General features: G+C 42.0%; 1 protein-coding gene across 1 annotated transcript in view; it reads right to left on the bottom strand.

Moving 5' to 3' along the window:
* The window catches only part of LOC138751967 (uncharacterized), a 115,747-nt gene that overhangs the window by 42,245 nt on the left and 52,648 nt on the right, over window positions 1-20,854 (bottom strand). Inside the window, exons 14-16 of the mRNA XM_069915041.1 lie at window positions 13,919-14,011; window positions 1,952-2,053; window positions 1,088-1,144 (exon numbers count right to left, since the gene is read on the bottom strand). Coding sequence (XP_069771142.1) covers window positions 1,088-1,144; window positions 1,952-2,053; window positions 13,919-14,011 — 252 coding nt within the window. The remainder of the gene's footprint in view (window positions 1-1,087; window positions 1,145-1,951; window positions 2,054-13,918; window positions 14,012-20,854) is intronic.

The following is a 20,854-nucleotide window of genomic DNA, read 5'->3' as shown; positions in this document are numbered from 1 at the left end:
ATGGTGTTTAATGGTATTTTTTATTTAAAATTTTGGAACATTTTAAATTTGGTCCAGTTTTTATTGGATGGGTAAAAGTCTTATATAATAATCCTTCAGCTAGGGTAGTGACAAATGGAGTAATTTCTCCGTCATTTACTTTATCAAGATCAATGAGACAGGGTTGTCCATTGTCTCTGGCTTTATTTGCTTTAGTGATTGAACCTTTGGCTCAATCTATTAGAAAAAATATTAATATTAAAGGTTAAAAAAAAGAACAAGCAGAAGGATATATCAGAAAGTCTCTGATTTCAAACAGAATCTAGACCAACAAAAGGTGTTAATTGGATATGATCATGGACTAGGTAGAATTCATCATGTCTATGTGGAAGGAGACAGGAAATGGAGAGATGATGGGGGAAGCCGGGACTAACAAAACTCAGAGATATATTAAAACCATCCGGTTGGAGGGGGCCCAGTCAGAAGATGAGGTGTTGTTCCTCCAGTTTGCAGGTGGTATCAGTCTGACAGTGCATGAGTCCATGGAAGACATGTTGCCTAGGGAATGGGGCTGGGAATTAAAATTGGTGGCCACTGGGAGATCCACGCTATTGTGGCAGATAGAGCTGAGGTGCCCAACAAAGCGATCTCCCAGACTGCGTCCAGTGTCTCGGCCAATACGTCTGTGCTTAACACGATGCCAAAATCAATCTAAACCTCTGCTGCTTTTCCCTGATATCCCTCCACATTCTTGTCCGTCGAGAAACCTCTTCAACTGACGATCGTATCTGCTTCCACCACTGCTCCTGGCTGCCCATTTCAGGTGCCTGCCATGCTCAAGGGGAAATATTTATCTTGAACGCCTCCCTTATACTCCCTCCCCCCACCTTAACACACGTCCTTCCATGTACACCACTTTAACTCTGGGGAAACCATTCTGACTGCCCACACCATCAATACTTTTCATGATTACTGTAAATTTCTGACAGGTCACCTGATAAAATGGACTAAACTGTTCTTATGGGAACAGTCCTGAATGGTAAACATATCCCAAAATTTTTCAACACTAGACATGAAAATTATTAGGTTTTTTCTTGGCGGGACTTACGTCGATAGTTCTGGGTCAGATCCACAGGGGCAGCTGGGTCAAATGCTGGAAACCCACCTGCAAACAGAAAGATAAAACAGGATATTGGCAGTCTCAACCAGGGCCAGACCACCAGAATGTAAATAAAGGATGATTATAGAACCATCAAACACTACAGGGCAGGAATAGGCCTTTCGGCCCATCCAGTCTTTGCCAGCTATTATTCTGCCTGCTCCCATTGACCAGCACCCTGACCACAGCCTCTGCCCCTCGCCCCTCCATCGACTCCATCACACACATCCCCCTCAGCCCAAAACCATACCCCATGAGGTCTCTTGAGGAACACTGTATTACTTGTACTGGTTGGCCTGCCCCCTATACCGTAACTCTTCCCCCTCCAGGATCCCTAATAAAGGTGGTCCCATCTAATCCCCTCCCTCAGTATAGCTTTGGAATCAGGCCAGCAGCATGTACGATCTTCTTGCAATTTATAGCAATTAAAGCCTATTAATCTCAACTCTGCCTGTTGGCTCAAATTGATGGAGCTGTAGTCTTGACATCACATCCCTGCACTTACATTCCATGAAGTGAACACCAGCTTTGCATTTGCTTTCTTTACCACTGACTCCCCCTACAAGTTGACCTTCAGGCCATCCTGCGCGAGATCTCCCAGCTCCCTTCGCATCTGGGAATTTTCACTTCTCCCCACATTTTGAAAATCAACTGCCTGTTTATTTCTTCATCCAAAATGCATGACCGCACCCTTTCCTGCCAACACCTTGGTAAACCTCTTCTAGATGATGTGGAGTTATCTCCCCAATGGTTCATCACAGGGACATCACGAGCTGGGAGATAACATCCCAAAACATGACATGCTGCGGTTACCTGAGCATGGTCGGCAGTTGCCTGGGCCACAAGGCCTTCTCCTTCCCGGGGACCTCTCGCTCTCACCGAGTCTCGGCACCTTCCTTGGGCTGCTCGTTGCTTCTGAACAGGGAAGAAAAGCCTCATTAATGAAGGTCCCTTTCCTGTATGGGACCACGTGTCTCTCTGTTGGAGACGTGAGATCTGGAGACACATGCTGCGGTCAGAGGAAATGTCTGAACCTGCGCCCTTCGTAAAGGTAGAAGTAAAAGGCAGGCAGGCGCCTGAATGAAAAGCTGGGTGGAGGGGGAGGGGGCAGAGGGGTGGACAGAGACAGGGGCAGGGGGTGGACACAGGCTGATAGGTCAGCAGTAGATACAGGTGGGAAGGTCAAAGAGAAAGAATCTGAGAAGTGATGGGGAAAGTCGGTATTTCACTGAATGGAGAGGGGAGGGAAGGGGTGGGGAGCTGGAGCAGAGGTGGCAGAGGGATAGGGGGAGAGAGACCCCTGTGTGTGTGATGTTTGATATTCTCCCTGGGACCAGATTGGTTTCCACCCATGTTTTTAATTCGTGCTGGCTGGTTGGTGAATGAAATGTTGTACAAAGTCCCTCGTGTGGATGTACAGCGTGGAATAAATAATGTTTATCGTAAGATTCATTCATTTATCTTTGATCATTCCCATTGTTTCACTAAAAGTGTCCACATTAAGAAAAAAGAGCTGATTGAAGGCACAGTATTCCTCATGGACCTGATGGGTTGGAGAAGTCCCTGCTGTTAGGAAGGTTGGAGAGTGCCACGTCTCTGTGAAAACGCCAAAACACTAGGAGGAATCAGTCAGTCTCTTTAACATCTATAGGGCCCGAGAACCTCATCAAGGAAACATCAGAAAAGGGAGAAACAGGATATGTCTGAAAGTCCCCAAATTCAAACAATGGGGGAGGAATCCAGATCAACAAAAGATGCTAATTAGATGTGATCAGGGACTTGGTAGAACTTATCATGTCAAAAAAAAAGGAAAACTCTTTATCTGTCGGGTGAAGAAATCTCCAAATATCAACAGCTCCAGATTTAGTAAGGAAAGAGTTAATATATGTAGCCGATTTATTCGGTAGGAGCTGTGAAGGTTTTGGCCTATCTAGCAGGGGATTCAGATAACAGTTAGAATCCCCACCCATTATTAAATGATATTCATTTAGATTGGGTAAAATAGTAAACAAAGATCTAAAAAACTCAGGGTGATCTACATTCGGGGCATAAACATTAACCATGACAACCTTAATATTGAATAATAACCCAGTAACCAATAAGAATCTGCTGTTAGGGTCTACAGTGATGTCATGTTGAACAAATGTAATGGAGGGATCAATAAAAATAGATACACCTCGAGTCTTAGAGCATGAGTTGGCATGAAATTGTGGGCCTTTCCAAGATTTAAAAAAATGCAGATTATCCTCCTTCCTCACATGAGTCTCCTGTAAAAAAATAATCTGTGCTTTCAGTCTCTGGAATACTTTAAAGACCTTCCTCCTTTTAAACATGTTGTTTAGACCATTAGCATTCCAAGAGACAAAATTAATGTTTTGATCCATTACTTAGGTCAACCCTCCAGTATATAAAGGGTTAACCAAAGCAGGGACCCATGCGCCCGGAAGAAGAATTAAGATATAAGGAAGGACCGGAAATGACGACGTGTCAGCTATATCTGTAGTTCTAAAAGAAAAATCAAGAAAAAACGAAAGAAAATGAAACATAAAAACCCCTGAAGGAAAAACAAAACCCACCCCCCCACCCACAAAGCCCCCCATCTGACCAGAGAGTGATCAGAGAAAAAAGAAGAGATAATACTAAACCTACCCCCATGTCTTCAGACGGCAGCTCCTAATATTAAGGTAAGATCCACCACCTAAACTTATAAAAAGGATAACTTCATACTCGAGAATTGATCACTTTTTTATTGATTCACGTTTTATTCCACTTGTAACTGCTTGTAAGTATGACATTATAGCCATTTCGGATCACTCTCCATTACAACTCTCTCTTAAATTCAAAGACTCTGTTTCTACTATTAAGGACTGGCGTTTTGATGTTACATTATTGCAAGATTTAGACTTTGTTAAATTTATGAAAGAACAAATTAACTTTTTCTTTTCAACAAATTACACTACGGAAATTTCTTATGGAATATTGTGGGATACATTCAAGGCTTATATTCGTGGTCAAATTATTTCTTACTCAGTAGCTTTGAAGAAATGCATCAAAAACAAGATTCATCTATTGGTTGAGAAGATTAAAGACATTGATAAGAAATATGTGACTGATCCTACTGAAGAACTTTACAAACAAAGAATTGAACTGCAGATGGAATATAATTTGTTACTTACATCTTCGATTGAAAACCAGCTAATTAGATCTAAATCTGATTTTTATGTGCATAGTGAGAAATCGGGTAAACTGTTGGCTAATCATCTGAAGAATATTTCAGCTAGACGCCAAATTGTGGAGATTCGCAAACAGAATGGAGAACTGACTGTTAACCAGGAAGAGATAAATCAATCTTTCCAAAATTTTTATACATCCTTATATAGTACAGAATCCCCTCAAGACCTTAGTAATATGTTTAATTTTTTAGAACATTTGAAACTCCCAAAAGTATTACCTCAAGATAACTTAGAATTAAGTAAACCCATTACAGATTCGGAGATCAATAATACTATTTTCTCACTGAACTCGGGGAAAGCACCAGGTCCCGATGGATATTCTGTGGAATTTTATAAAGCTTTTTCTTCTACTCTCTCTCCCTGGCTGATTAAGATGTTTGATGAATCTATCACATTGGGTAAACTACCACAATCATTTTACAGAGCTACGATTTCTCTAATCTTGAAAAAAAATAAAGACCCGACCGAATGTTCTTCTTATAGACCTATTTCTTTGTTGAATGTTGATTCTAAGATCTTCTCTAAAATTCTAGCGACAAGGCTAGAGAAGATATTACCATATATTATCTCTGAAGACCAGACTGGATTCATTAAAAATCGTTATTCCTCCTTTAATATTAGAAGATTGATGAATATTATTTACACTCCTTCACATAAGTCTTCAGAATGTGTTATTTCACTAGATGCTGAGAAGGCCTTCGATAGAGTAGAATGGCCTTATTTATTTACAGTTCTTGAAAAATTTAATTTTAGTCCGATATTTATATCTTGGATTAAACTTCTTTATAATTCCCCAGTTGCCTCGGTTTTTACTAATACCCAAAGATCGACATATTTTCGATTATTTCGGGGCACCAGGCAAGGGTGCCCCCTTAGCCCTTTATTATTTAACTTAGCTTTAGAACCTTTGGCAATTGCTATCAGAGAAGCACCCAATATTACTGGTATTATTCGTTGCAGGGATATTCATAAAGTATCACTATATGCAGATGATTTATTGTTATATATTTCCAATCCTGAAAATTCTATTCCTGCAGTTTTATCTTTATTAGCCCAATTTAGTAATTTTTCGGGATATAAACTGAACTTAAATAAAAGTGAATTATTCCCTTTTAATGGATGGGTTCCTATTTATGATAGTTTACCTTTTAAAATAGCTAGAGACCATTTTATATATTTAGGGATTAAGATTACTAAAAAACATAAAGATTTGTTTAGGACTAATTTCTTCCCTCTATTGGACCTGATCGGCAGTTTACTTACCAATTGGTCACCATTATCCCTATCCATGATAGGCCGAATTAATGCTATTAAGATGATGATCTTACCTAAATTTTTATATATATTCCAAGCTATCCCTATTTTTGTTCCTAAATCTTTTTTTGATAAGGTGGATTCTAAATTGTCCTCGTATATCTGGCAAAACAAGAATCCTAGATTGGGGAAAAAATATTTGCAGAAATCTAAACTAGAGGGAGGGTTGGCATTACCCAACTTTAGAATTTATTACTGGGCAATTAATATTAGTTACTTAAGGTATTGGTTGAATTATTCAGAATTATCTCTAAATCCCCATTGGGTAAATTTAGAAATTAAACCGATACAAAATTTTTCAATTAGCTCTATTTTGGGAGCTGCTCTCCCTTTCACTCTTACTAAACTATATAAACAAATTGATAATCCAATGGCTAAACATACACTACGTATATGGTTTCAATTCCGGAGATTTTTTGGCCTAAGTCATTTTATCTTGGAAACCCCTATTGTACTAAATTTCCTTTTTCATCCCTCTCTAATTGATCAAGCTTATTTACTCTGGAAAGTTAAAGGTATAACATGCTTTTCGGATTTATTCTTGGATAACTCTTTCATGTCATTTGAACAATTATCCATGAAATATGATTTACCTCGATCTCATTTCTTTCGATATTTGCAGATTAGGAGTTTCTTAGTTTCGACTTTACCCTCTTTTCCCAATCGGGAGACTACGACTGTTTTAGAGGATATACTATATTCAAAATTCCCTCCAAAAGGTGTGATATCTAAATTATATAATATAATTACAAAAATAAATTCTGGGACTTTTGAAAAGTTTAAAAATGATTGGGAAAGAGAACCTTCATATTTCCAATGAAAATTGGAATAAAATTCTGCGACTGGTAAACTCTTCTTCTCTATGTGCAAAACATTCACTAATACAGTTTAAAGTTGTTCATAGAGCTCATATGTCTAAAGATAAACTCCATCGCTTTTATTCTCATATCGATCCTATATGTGATAAATATCAATTGGAAATAGCTTCCCTTACACATATGTTTTGGTCCTGTCCCTCTTTACAGAATTATTGGAAGGAAATTTTTTCCATTATATCTACCGTTTTGAATATTGATTTACAACCACATCCCATTACTGCAATTTTTGGATTACCTATGATAGATTTGACTTATTTATCTCTTCCTGCGGATCATATGATTGCTTTTCTTACACTAATGGCTAGAAGATCTATACTATTGAATTGGAAAGAGGTAAATCCTCCCACTGTTTTCCAATGGTTTACCCAAACTATACTATGTTTAAATTTAGAGAAAATTAGAAACTCTGTCTAGGAATCCCCTTCTAAGTTTGAGTTAACCTGGCGACCATTTATTCAATATTTTCATTTGTGGTGAGTTGATCTGGCTCTGTTTTCTTTCTATGATTATGTATGATAATTGGGCTGTAAGATGAGATCGGAGTGATCGGCGTGGTTTAGCTATATCTGTAGGTTTTTTTTTTAAGTTTTTTTTAAATTCAGATTTGTTTTTTCTTCTTTTTTGGGGTTTTTTTTTCTCTTTTTTCTTATATTATTATTAATTATATCTTTTTTTTAGAGATAGTTCACACCCTAAACTGATCTAAAAATTTTTTTTATGATATATTTTTATTCTGTAATATTATTGTTTAATATCTCTGTATTAATTCATTACTTGCTATGTATTTTTTATATCTCTTTGAACTGTATGTGTTTATAAATTATAATAATAATAAAAAGATTGAAAAAGAAAAGAAAGAACTTATCATGTCTGTGTGGAAGGAGACAGGAAATGGAGAGACGACGGGGGAAGCCGAGGTGGGAGGGGGGTGGGGTTTGGGGTTTTAACGAAAGCCAGAGAAGTCGATATTAAAACCAGTCGGTTGGAGGGGCCCAGTTGGAAGATGAGATGTTGTTTCTACAATTTACGGGTGGTCTCAGTCTGACAGTGCACGAGACCATGGACAGACATGTCAGCAAGGGAATGGGATGGAGAATTGAAATGGGTGGCCACTGGGAGATCCACGGTATTGCGGCGGACAGAGGTGCCAAACAAAGCGATCTCCCAGTCTGCGTCCAGTCTCTCCACTGTAGAGGAGACCACAGCGGGAGCACCGGATGCAGTAGATGACATTTCACAAATGAAATGTCGCTTCACTCGGAAGGACAATTTGGGGCCCCAAATTATGTTGAGGGAGGAGATGTGGGTGCACATGTGGGTGTACATGGAGCATCTCCTGTGGTCTCAGGGGTAGGTACTGTGGTGACGATTGTTGGGGGGAGAGAGGAGTGGACAAGGGAGTGGTCCCTGTGGAAGACAGAGAGGGGAGCAATTTGGTACATTCAGAATCTAGAATCTACAATCTCTGGAGTCCTTGGAGTCTCTCAGCGATTCACCGGGTAACCTGGTCTGGGGCCTAATGTCCAACACACGATGTAATATCTTTGAAATAGTAAATATGGCGGCACAGTTAGTGTGGCGGTCAGTGCAATGCTGTTACAGCTCCAGCAATCGGGAATGGGTTTTGAATCCCACGCTGTCTGTAAGGTGCTGATTAATGAAGGTCCCTTTCCTGTATGGGACCACGTGGGTTATCCCTAGGAGGCTCCAGTTTCCTCCCACTGTTTGAAATGTACCGGGGTGGTGGGGGGGGTTACTGTAGGTGGCACAGACTCGTCTACATTTAAATTTTAAATAAGGGAAATGCACAGGTCGGTCAGCTTCAAGGGAGAGAGAAAACCGAGTTACATTTCAGGGTGTAGAGTCTCTCTCACCATGTCTCCAATTCCAGAAACTGTGGGGCATGATGCTGGACTGAATGGAAAAGTCTGTCACTCCAGAAGTTCAGGATTATTGCCACATAATGTTGCAGCTAATAAGACCTTAGACCGGACTTGGAATAGAACAGTCCAGCACAGTACAGGCCCTTCAGCTCATGATATTGTGCTGAGCTATGCCCACACACATGTCCAGAACCCTTTATTTTTCTTGTATTCATGTGCCTGCCTAAGAATCCATATGGCATCAGCCTCCACCACCACCCCAGGCAATGCATTCCAGGCACCCATCAGTCTTTGTGCAAAAATATTACCCCTGACGTCTCCCCTGAACTTTCCTCCCCTCAATTTATGCAGATGTCCTCTGGTGTTTGCTGTCCATCCTATCTATACCTCTCATAATCTTGTAGACCTCTATCAAGTCACCCCTCATCCTTCTACACTCCAAAGGGAAAAGTCCCAGCTCTGAGAACCTTGCCTCATAAGACATATTCTCCAATCCAGGCAACATCCTGATGAATCTCCTCTGCACTCTCTCCAAAGCTTCCAGAATTGTAGACATCAGAAGGAAAGGTTGCAGGGAGGACATTACTGGAGGGCTTGAATTATCAGAAGAGGGTGGGACTTTTCTCCTAGGAGCCCAGGAGGCATATAGAGGTTTACAAAATCATGAGGGGCATGAATAAAGTGGATGGTTTATCCCATGGTAGGGGAGTCTCCTTCCCCCCCTCCAACAATCATAGTCTGGAGGGCATATAAAATCTTTGAGGACTCCTTCCACCCTGCACACAGCATCTTTCAGTTGCTAAAGTTCCGATCCCAGTATCTGTCCAAATGTCCTTTAAATATTGTAATCGTTCCAACTTCCTCTGACAGTTCATTCCACACCCCCACCAGCCTCTGTGTGAAGAAGGTGCCCCTCATGTCCCTTTTAAATCTTTCTCCTATCACCTTAATTCTCTGCCCTCTTGACGCAGAGTCACGTTTATTGTAATCGATTGTACAAGTACAACTGACGAAACAGCGTTCTCCAGTCCTCAGTACGAAAACACGCAGACACACGCCCAGAAATAACACACACACACACAGACAGACAATACATACACAGGACAAGTAGCCATCTATACAAATAAATAAATAAATTTTGTTTCATGAACATGAGAGTCTCGGAGGGTGAATGTGAGCCGTTCCTTTGATCGTTCAGCGTTCTCACTGCCTGTGGGAAGAAGCTGTTCCTTAACCTGGTGGTGCTGGCTCTGTTCCTCCTGTATATCTGATGGGAAGAGATAAAGAGACTGGTGGGGGAATGGAACGAGCTGTCAGAGAAAGTTGGAACGGTTACATTATTTAAAGGGCATTTGGAAAGATACTGGGATCAGAACGGTTTAGCTCAGGTTCATTACTATCTGACCGTACGTGGTCCAACCAGATGAAACAGTGTCTCTTCAGACCAATGCACAAAAATACTCAATAGACCGTGGATGAAGATTACATAAATAATCAAAGTGAATTATATAACCAGTCACCAGTGATTTCCGCAACGCTGTCAGGCTCTGTGATGCGTTTGTACATTCTCCTCATGTCTACGTGAGTTTCCTCCCACCCTACAAAATGTACTGGGGGGGGGGGTTGTAAGTTAATTGGGTGTAATTGGACTTAGTTATGAGTCCAGACAACTCTGAAACCCAGCAGCCACAGAAATTCACCAAGACAATGGCTACTCTAACAAACGTTGCTTTTAATTATCTTCAAACATAATAATAAGATCAATCTTTAACTAATTACTATGAACTTAACTTAACCACCTTCTAATTCTAACTGTGCATGTGTGTAGTGTGTGTGTATGTGTTCAGGAAAGTTCTTGGTTTCACTGTCCAATCATTCACCGTTCACTGGCATCAGGTAATCTTCCACACTGTGCACAGGATTAAACAGATATTATATTCACCAGGCATTGCACAGCAAGGTAGAAGACCCTTCCAGTCTATGAAACCCGTGCCGCTCAATTACACCCAACTAAATGACCAACCCGGGGGGAGGAACCAGGAGGAAACCCACACAGACATGGGGAGAACGTACAAACTCCTTACAGTCAGCGCGGGATTTGAAGCCCAGTGCTATGCTAACTGCGCCACCCTAAAGGTCAGACGTGATGTGGGGGGGGGGGGGGGGGGCGATCTGAAGGGTTTTATCTTTTCATTCACTGCTTGCCTGTATGGAGAGACATCGGCCACATTTAAGGAGAACTTTTTTTTTAAATTTTTTATTTTTCACACCATAAATCACATTAGCCATGATATACACTATTTCTTTATCACACATATACAGTGACATTTTCTCCCCCCCCCTTTCCTCCCAAACCACCCCCCACCCCCCCCCCCCCTTATCTATTTTAGGTATACAATCTAGGTTGCATTAAGCCAGTCAGACAATGTTGTCATTCAACATAATTACACCAGAAATTCTACTGAGTCCATTCTTTTCTTTCCTTCTCCTTCCATCAACTTAGGTACTGTTTGTCCCCGGTAGGTTTTCACTATTGTATTTAATGTAAGGCTCCTATACTTGCTCGAATATTTCAATATTATTTCTTAACCTATCTGTTATTTTTTCTAATGGAATACATTTATTCATTTAAATTTAGTAGTTTCTTCCTTTTAATTTGGTTATGTATTCCATTAATATTTAGAGACATATAGTTCAGAGTAGCCCTTTTATATTTTGTTTATCTTCTCTTTCCGTTTTTCCATCATTACCTTTCCTCCTTTTCCATTTCTGTTTTCTTATTTTCAACTCTTTATAAGACAACATTCCTACAACATCCAACATTTTCCTTATTCTCCTATTTCTATCTTATTTATCCCCAATCTCCCCTTCCCCTCCTGAGTTGTCCTTTATCCCTTGTCGGACAACCACATCTCCCCTCTCCATTTGGATTTGAGAATCCACTCGCAAGCGTCAACTGATTTTGCAGTGACCGCTATATCCCCCCACCCCGCCCCCCCCAGAAAAGATTTCACTTTTCATATGTCACAAAGGTCACTCTTTTAATTCCCTCCTTATTCTCTCTATTCCATTACCTTCCCTTATTAATTCTTGTCTATACTATCTATATTTTCCTCTAAGTACAGATACTTTCACGTATGCACATTGTCTCTATTCATTCTTATACCTCTTTAACCGCATACATATCAATCGTGGTCATTTTTACTCTCATTACCCATCTTCCTCCCTCAGTCTATTTTTGTAATTGTTCTGCAAATTTTCGTGCTTCTTTTGGATCCGTGAATAGTCTGTTTTGTTGTCCTGGAATAAATATTTTCAATACCGCTGGATGCTTTAGTATAAATTTATACCCTTTCTTCCATAAAATCGCCTTTGCTGTATTGAACTCTTTTCTCTTCTTTAGGAGTTCAAAACTTATATCTGGATAAATGAAGATTTTTTGCCCTTTATACTCCAGTGGCTTGTTGCCCTCTCTTACTTTTTCCATTGTCTTCTCCAGTACCTTTTCTCTTGTAGTATATCTTAGGAATTTTACTACAATAGATCTTGGTTTTTGTTGTGGTTGTGGTTTAGAGGCCAATACTCTATGTGCCCTTTCTATTTCCATTTCATGCTGTAGTTCTGGACATCCTAGGGTCTTAGGGATCCAATCTTTTATAAACTCCCTCATATTCTTGCCTTCTTCATCTTCCTTAAGGCCCACTATCTTCATGTTATTTCTTCTGTTATGGTTTTCCATTGTATCTATTTTTTGAGCTAACAGTTCTTGTGTCTCTTTAGTTTTTTTATTAGATTTCTCCAATTTCTCTTTTAAGTCCTCTACCTCCATTTCTGCTGCTACTGCCCGCTCTTCCATCTTGTCCATTTTCTTTCCCATTTCTGTTAAGGTCATATCTATTTTATTCATTTTCTCTTCTGTGTTGTTTATTCTTTTTCTTAAATCATTAAATTCCTGTGTTTGCCATTCTTTAAATGACTCCATGTATCCCTTAATAAGAGAAAGTACCTCCTTTATCTTGCCTTTCTTTTCTTCTTCTATTTCACTGTATTCTTCCTCTTCTTCTTCCTCTGGGTTGGCCATCTGTTGTTTCTTTGTTGCCCTTTCCTTCTCTTCTTTCTTGTTTCCATTATCTTCTGTGGTCTCTTCTTGCTGCAGGTGTTCTGCAGCTGTCATCGCCGGCTGTGGAGATCGACTCCCCAGCTGGTCCCCCCTCCCGTCGGTGTGTTTTCTTTCATTCGCATCGCGCATGCGCGAAGTATCGCGCATGCGCGGTTGCGCACTTTTACTCGGCTCTGCGAGCCATTTTTGTAGTCCATTATTTACCGACCTGAGGGAGCGGGTTTCTCTCTCCACCGCGGGCCTCTTCGGACAGGTAAGGCCTTCACCTTTTTCCTCCTTTGTCTTCTCTTCCTCTCTTCTTACCGTTGCTTTCGATTTTTCTTTTTTTGTCGCCATCTTCTTTCCACCTTTATACTCACTTTTCTTTAACTTTTATTTCTGTGCCTTTGTGTTTTTCTTTGTTTTTCCCGACTTTTCTGGAGAGGGCTGGAGTTCACCGTCCGGCCACTACTCCATCACGTGACTCCTCTCCCACCCTCAATTGTCTTGACAGCAAGCACCTCCTCTTCTTTAATTTGTATAGATTTTATGACCTCACCGAGTGCTTGCCTCACTTCCATAGACTCTGTGCCAGTTACCTGCAGCCATTGGAAACAAAATTATTTGTTTCATTGAGTGCGGGTGTCTGTCTCTGTCTTCAATGGAATCTATGTGGATAAGTGTGTGGCACTATCCAAGGCCAAAGAGGCTGAAAGGCCTGCTCCTGAGTAGCAGATTCGAGGTGCTAAACGGCCTGCTAATTGTCGGCCCTCCAGCGCCCCCACTGGTGGGAATTCATTTAAGGAGAACTTGATGAGCACCTGAATTGCCAAATACCTTGAAGGCTGCAGATTAACTAGCATCGATAGGGTGGGCAGCCAGCCATCATTTCCCAGAGCAGGATCAGGAAACACAAGAGGACATGTGTACAAAGTGAAGGGAGGGAAGTTTAGGGGAGACATCAAGGGTAAGTTTTTTTGCACAGAGAGTAGTGGGGGCCTGGAAGTCATTGCCTGGGCCGGCGGTGGAGACTGGCACATTGGCGACATTTAAGCATCTCTTCGGCACGTGGACATATGAAAAATAGAGATTTCTGGGGGTAAGATGGGGAAGGGTTAGATTGATGTGGAGTAGGTTTATATGGGTTGGCAGAACATCGTAGGCAGAAGGGCCTGTATTGTGTTGGAATGTTCTATGTGCTATAATCATCTCACTGACAGGTTTGAAAGGCCTCGTATCTGTTTAACTGAGTAGAACTGTCGATATCTGCCAAACCACCTCTGTCACCTCGGCTGGCATGGCAATAAATCTGGGATGAGATATTCAGGTCTCACACACCAGCTGGTTCTAAACCGCTCCCATCGTAGACTCACCAGTGATGGATTCTGGAAGGGGCTGATGGAAAATGCCCAGGACATCTGTGGTACGTGGACTGAATGGCACTCCAACATCTGGGATGGACTGATCTTATGAGACAAACAGGAAGGAAATTCAGTAGTCCATCTCTTCAGCTGAACAGCTCCAATACTGAACATCATTCTTGATGGAGAAGGTGAGCAAATTTAGGTTCTTGGGAGTCACTATCTCTGAGGATTTTTCCTGGACCCAACACACCAATGGCATCGTGAAAAAAGCAACTTCTACTTCCTCAGGCGTCTGCGGAGGCTTGTTCTGACATTGAAAACCTTGGCAAATATCTACAGATGAGTGGTAGAAAAGGTGCTGACCGGCTGCCTCAAGGTATGGTACCAATACCCCTGAGCAAAAGACCCTCCTAAAGGTAGTGGACATAGCCCAAGAACCTCACAGGCTCCCCACTAACGAGAACATCTGCAGGGAATGTTGCCATCAGAGAGCAGCAGGATCCACCCCACCCAGCACAAGCTCTGTTCTCGCTGCTGCCATCAGGAAAGAGGTATTGGTGCCATAAGACTCGCACCACCAGGTTCAGGAACATCTACTTCCCCTCCACCATCAGACTCCTCAATGACAAACTCAATCAGGGACTCATTTAAGGACTCTTACAAGTTGCACCTTATTGAGTTTTTTCCTCTCTGTATTGCAGTCAGTTTGTTTACATTTCTTTATTTGTTTACGTGTATGTTGAGACCGTTTTTTTTGCACTGCCAATAAGTGGTAATTTTGCCATGGTCCCAGTGAAAAGAATCTCAGGGTGGTACGTGATGTCATGCATGTACTTTGACAATAAATTGCAAATCTGAACCAGCCTGCAGAGCTTGCAAGATTTTACATGCTTTAGAATTCTGCAAATGCTGGGTGGTGTTTTAAGCTTCTTACCACACTCCCAACCCCTCACCGGACCAACCCTCCCAGAGGAGGAATGAGGAGGTGGGGTCAACACAAGGAAGGAGAGGACTGAGGACCCAGAGAGCACAAAAACAGGGCCTTCAGCTCATCTAGACTATTACAAATCAAAGTATTGAGTATAGGTATTGGTATGTTATGGTAAAATTACAGTTCTGGTCACCTAACTACAGGAAAGGTATCAGTAGGATTGAAAGAGTGCAAAGAAGATTTACTAGGATGTTTCCAGGACTTCAGGAACTGAGTGACAGGGAAAGGTTAGGACTTTACTCCCTGGAATGAGGAAGAACAAGGGGAGATTTTCAAAACTTGCTGAGGGATCTAGACCAACTGGGAGAATGGGCCAAAAAATGGCAGATGGAGGTTAATGCAGACAAGTGTGAAGTGATGCATTTTGTAAGGGCAAACCAAGGTAGGACGTGCACAGTACAGGTACTGAGGAGTGTGGAGGAGTAAAGGGATCTGGGAATACAGATATATTGTTCCCTGAAGGTGGTGTTGCAGGTGGACAGGGTTGCAAAGAAAGCTTTTGGCATCTTGGCCTTTATAAATCAAAGTATTGAGTGTAGGAGTTGGGATGTGATGTTGAAGATGTTTAAGATATAAACAAATTTGGAATATTGTGTGCAGTTCTGGTCATCCAGCTACAGGAAGGATATCAGTAAGATTGAAAGAGTGCAGAGACGATTTACTAGGACGTTACTGGGTTTTCAGGAACTGAATTACAGGGAAAGGTTAAACAGGTTAGGACTTTATTCCTTGGAGCTTAGAAGAATGAGGGGAGATTTGATGGAGGTTTACAAGATTATGAGAGGTATAAACAGAGTGGATGTGAGTCGGCTTTTTCCATTCAGATTGGGGGAGATAAATACGAGAGGTTATAGTTTTAAGCTGAAGGGGGGAAGGTTTGGGGGAACAATGGGGGAAGTTCTTCACTCAGAAAGTGGTGGGAGTGTGAAACGAGCTGCCATCTGATGTGGTGAATGCGGGCTCGATCTTGAGTTTTAAGAATAAATTGGATAGATACATGGATGGGAGAGGTCTGGAGGGTTATGGATGGGAGCAGGTTATTGGAATGAGTTAAACAATAGTCGGCACAGACTAGCAGGGCCGAATGGCCTCTTTTCTGTGCTGTAGTGTTCTATATTTGACAGAGGTATTTAAAATTATGAGGGGACAGACAGAGTAAATGTAGCTCGGGTTTTTCCACTGAGGGTAGGTGAGATAAAAACCAGAAGACATGGGTTAAGGGAGAAAGGGGAAAGATTTAGGGGGAAACTTCTTCACACAGAGACTGGTGGGGGTGTGGAACGAGCTGCGAGCTGAAGTGGTGAATGCGGGGCTTAATTCTAACATTTAAGAAAAATTTGGACAGATACATGGATGGGACATGTATGGAAGGCTATGGACTGGGTGCAGGTCAATGGGACTAGGCAGTCTAGAAGTTCCAAAAGGTCTGTTTCTGTGTGAAAATGTTCTGTGGTTCTATGGTTCTGCCTGGACCATCTCCCTTCCATTCAAAAACCTATTTCAATTTTTTCTTAAATGTTGAAATTGAGCCCCTGTTCACAACCTGCATTGGCAGCTCATTCCACACTGCAGTGGAGGTAATTTTTTTCTCAAAGAGTCGGGGGCGGGGGGGGGCTGACTGGAATGCATTGCAGGGGGTGGTGGTGGAGGCTGTGACATTTAATGGACTTTTAGGCTCAATTTCTACTCCTTTGTCCTATGGTCTTAAGGTTTTCATAGTTTGGCACAACATTATGGGCTGAAGGGCCTGTTCTATGCTGCCTTGTTGCACCAAACACAGCCCTGGTGGTACCCAAGTTCCAGGAAGAAAGAACTCAAGGTGCTGATGGGTTGGGCCTTCTGTCGGAATAGAAATAGAATGAGGTGGAGGATTAACACATGGCTGAAGGGGTGGAGTAAGGGGCAGGGTTTCAAGTTTCTGGATAACTGGGACCTTTTTTGGGGGAGATGTGACCTGTACAGTAAGGACGGGTTACACTTAAATCCCAGGGGGACCAGAATCCTGGCAGAGGTATTTGCTAGGGCTACTCAGGATCCTTTAAACTAGAATGGTTGGGGGGAGGGAACAAAATAGTACAGAGCAGTAAGGAGAAGGTTAGAATGCAAACAAAGAAAGTTTGTAGTAAGTATTTGAATATGGATGGGCAGGTGATAGAGAAGGGAAATGCTCTGGAAGAAGATGAAGGGCAATTGGCAGGAAAAGTAAATAATGTTGTTCTTAAAGATGAGGGAAAACAGGGATTAAAAATTGGGAAATCTCTGAAATTCATCTATTTTAATGCCAGGAGTATTGTAAAAAAGGTGGATGAGCTGAAGGTGTGGATTGATACTTGGAAGTATGATGTGGTAGCGATTAGTGAGACATGGTTGCAGGAGGGATGTGATTGGCAGCTGAATATCCCTGGGTTTCGTTGCTTTAGGTGTGATAGAGTCGGAGGGGCAAGAGGAGGTGGGGTTAGATTGCTTGTCAGGGAAAATATTACAGCGGTGCCTAGGAAGGATAGATTAGAGGGCACATCCACAGAGGCTATTTGGGTGGAACTGAGGAGTAGGAAAGGAGAGGTTACACTTGTAGGGGTGTATTACAGACCACCCGGAGGGGACCGAGACCTAGAGGAGCAAATCTGTAGGGAGATAGTAGATATTTGTGATAAGCACAGGGTTGTAATTATGGGAGATTTTAATTTTCCACATATAGATTGGGAAACACATTCTGTGAAAGGACTGGATGGGTTAGAGTTTGTGAAATGTGTGCAAGATAGTTTTTTACAACAATATGTAGAGGTGCCGACCAGAGAAGGAGCAGTGTTAGATCTACTGTTGACAAATGGGATGGGTCAAGTGACGGAGGTTAGTGTTGGCGAGCACTTCGGGTCCAGTGATCATAATGCCATCAGCTTCAATGTCATTATGGAAAGAGAGAAATCAGGGCCAAGGGTTGAGGTTTTCGATTGGGGAAAAGCTAGATTTGAGGAGATGCGAAAGGACGTGTAGGGTGTGCATTGGGACAATTTGTTTTATGGGCAGGATGTAGTAGAGAGATGGAAATCTTTTAAAGATCAGATTTTGTGAGTGCAAAAGCTTTATGTTCCTGTTAGGTTAAAAGGAGGGGCAAAAGGTTTGAGAGAGCCGTGGTTTTCAAGGAATATTGGAAACTTGGTTCGAAGAAAAAGGGAGGTGTACATTAGGTATAAGAAGCATGGAGTTAAGGAGATGTTTGAAAGATACATTGAATGTAAGAGGAATCTTAAGAGAGGAATTAGGAAAGCTAAAAGAAGGTACGAGGAAACTATGGCAAGCAGGGTGAAAACTAATCCAAAAGAGTTCTACAAATATGTTAATGGTAAGAGGAAAGCTAGAGACAAAATTGGTCCCTTAGAAAATCAGAGCGGAAAACTATGTGTGGAGCCTAGAGAAATGGGGGAGATATTGAACAGTTTCTTTTCTTCGGTATTCACTAAGGAGAAGGATATTGGGAGATGTGAGATAAAAAAAGCAAATTGGGTAAATATGGGGAATATAGAGATTACAAAAGGTGTAGTTTTAAGGCTTTTGAAGAATATAAAGGTGGATAAGTCTCCGAGACCAGACGGGATCTTCCCCAGGACATTGAGAGAAGTGAAGGAGGAAATAGCAGAGGCTCTGGCGGTAATTTTCCAAATGTCATTAGAGATGGGGATAGTGCCGGAGGATTGGCGCATTGCGCATGTGGTTCCGTTATTTAAAAAGGGTTCAAGGAGGAAGCCTGGCAACTATCGGCCTGTAAGTTTGACATCTGTGGTAGGTAAATTAATGGAGAAAATTCTTAGAGATAGTACTTATAAACATCTGGATAGACAGGGTCTGATCAGGAGCACTCAACATGGATTTGTGGGAGGAAGGTCATGTTTGACCAATCTGATTGAATTTTTTGAAGAGGTGACTAGGAATGTGGATGAGGGTAGCGCAGTGGATGTTGTCTATATGGACTTCAGTAAGGCCTTCGATAAGGTACCACATGGAAGGTTAGTTAGGAAGGTGCAGTCTTTAGGTATAAATTTTGAGATGGTCAAATGGATTGAACATTGTCTGAAAGGGAGAGGCCAGAGAGTGGTAGTGGATAATTGTCTGTCAGGTTGGAGGCCGGTGACCAGTGGTGTGCCTCAAGGATCTGTATTGGGCCCATTGTTGTTCGTTATATACATTAATGATCTAGATGATGGGATGGTGAATTGGATTAGTAAATATGCAGACGCTACTAAGATAGGTGGAATAGTGGATAATGAAGAAGGTTTTCAAGGATTGCAGAGGGATTTGGGCTGCTTAGAAAAGTGGGCTGAAAAATGGCAGATGGAATTTAATGCTGATAAGTGTGAGGTGCTTCATTTTGGTAAGAAGAATCAGAATAGGACATACGTGGTAAATGGGAGAGCATTGAGGAATACAGAAGAGCAGAAAGATTTAGGAGTAACGGTACATCGTTCCCTGAAGGTAGAAACTCACGTAAATAGGGTGGTGAAGAAGGCTTTTAGTATGCTGGCCTTTATCAATCATTGCATGGAATATAGGAGTTGGGAGGTGATGTTGAGATTGTATAAGACGTTGGTGCGGCCTAATTTGGAGTTCTGTGTGCAGTTCTGGTCGCCTAATTATAGGAAGGATATAAACAGAGTGGAGAGAGTGCAGAGAAGGTTTACCAGAATGTTATCTGGGTTTAAGCATCTGGAGTATGGGGAGAGATTGGACAGATTGGGTCTTTATTCTTTGGAGCGTAGAAGGTTGAGAGGGGATTTGATAGAAGTATTTAAGATTATGAAAGGGATAGACAAAATGGATGTGGATAGACTATTTCCGTTAAGAGGAGGAAAGTTTAAAACAAGAGGACATGAGTTAAGAATTAAGGGGCAGAGGTTTAGAGGTAACATGAGGGGGAACTTCTTTACTCAGAGAGTGGTAGCCGTGTGGAATGAGCTTCCGGGAGAAATAGTGGCGGCGGAGTCAATTGTATTATTTAAGGAAAGGTTGGACAGGTATATGGATGAGAAGAAGATGGAGGGTTAAGGGCATTGTGCAGGGAGGTGGGACTAGAAAGGGGTGTTGGGTTCGGTGTGGACTAGAAGGGCCTAATGGCCTGTTTCCATGCTGTAATTGTTATGTTATGTTATAATTGTTATGAAATTTCAAAACCTTTTCATGAATAATTCAAACTGTGGAGCAGAATGTTATTCTAACTGTGCCGAGCAGTAATGCTTCTAAACCGCTAAACAGAGATGGGGCATTTAAAGGATATAAATTAAATTTACATTTACACAAACAGGGCCTTCTGGCTCACAAGCCTGTGCTACTCAATTGACCTACACCCCCAGTATATTTTGAAGGGTGGGAGGAAACCCAAGCAGACATGTACAGACAGCGTGGGATTTGAAGCAGGATCGCTGGCGGGGTAAGAGCATTGCGCTGTCCGCTACACTAACAATGCAGCCCTGCTTTTAACAGAGTCAGGCATCTTGTCAGATCATCAACGTCCTGTCAGGGGGCGTCACTGAGTGGGACGAGAACTGCTCCGCCAAGACTGCAGAGAGTTGTGATCATGGCTCAGACCATCACACACGAACCTCCGCTCCATCACACCCCTTCCCTCCATCACACAACCCCCTCCCTTCCATCACACAAACCCTCCACTCCATCACATCTACCCTCTTCCATTATACATCCCCTCCCCTCCATCACACACCCCCTTCCCTCCGTCACACACGCCCTCCCCTCCATCACACACCCCCTTCCCTCCGTCACACACCCCCTCCCCTCTATCATACAGCCCCTCCATCACACACACTCCCTCTATTCCATCACATATACCTTCTTCCATTTTACACCCCCTGCCTTCCATCAAATCCATCACCAGACTCCATCCACGTGGTGGTTACAGCACCAGCGGCCTGGGTTCAAATTGGCCTTGAAGAAGGGCTCAAGCC

Source organism: Narcine bancroftii, chromosome 1, assembly GCF_036971445.1.
Source record: "Narcine bancroftii isolate sNarBan1 chromosome 1, sNarBan1.hap1, whole genome shotgun sequence".
Lineage (NCBI taxonomy): Eukaryota > Metazoa > Chordata > Chondrichthyes > Torpediniformes > Narcinidae > Narcine > Narcine bancroftii.
This window is presented reverse-complemented; position numbering and strand designations above follow the sequence as displayed.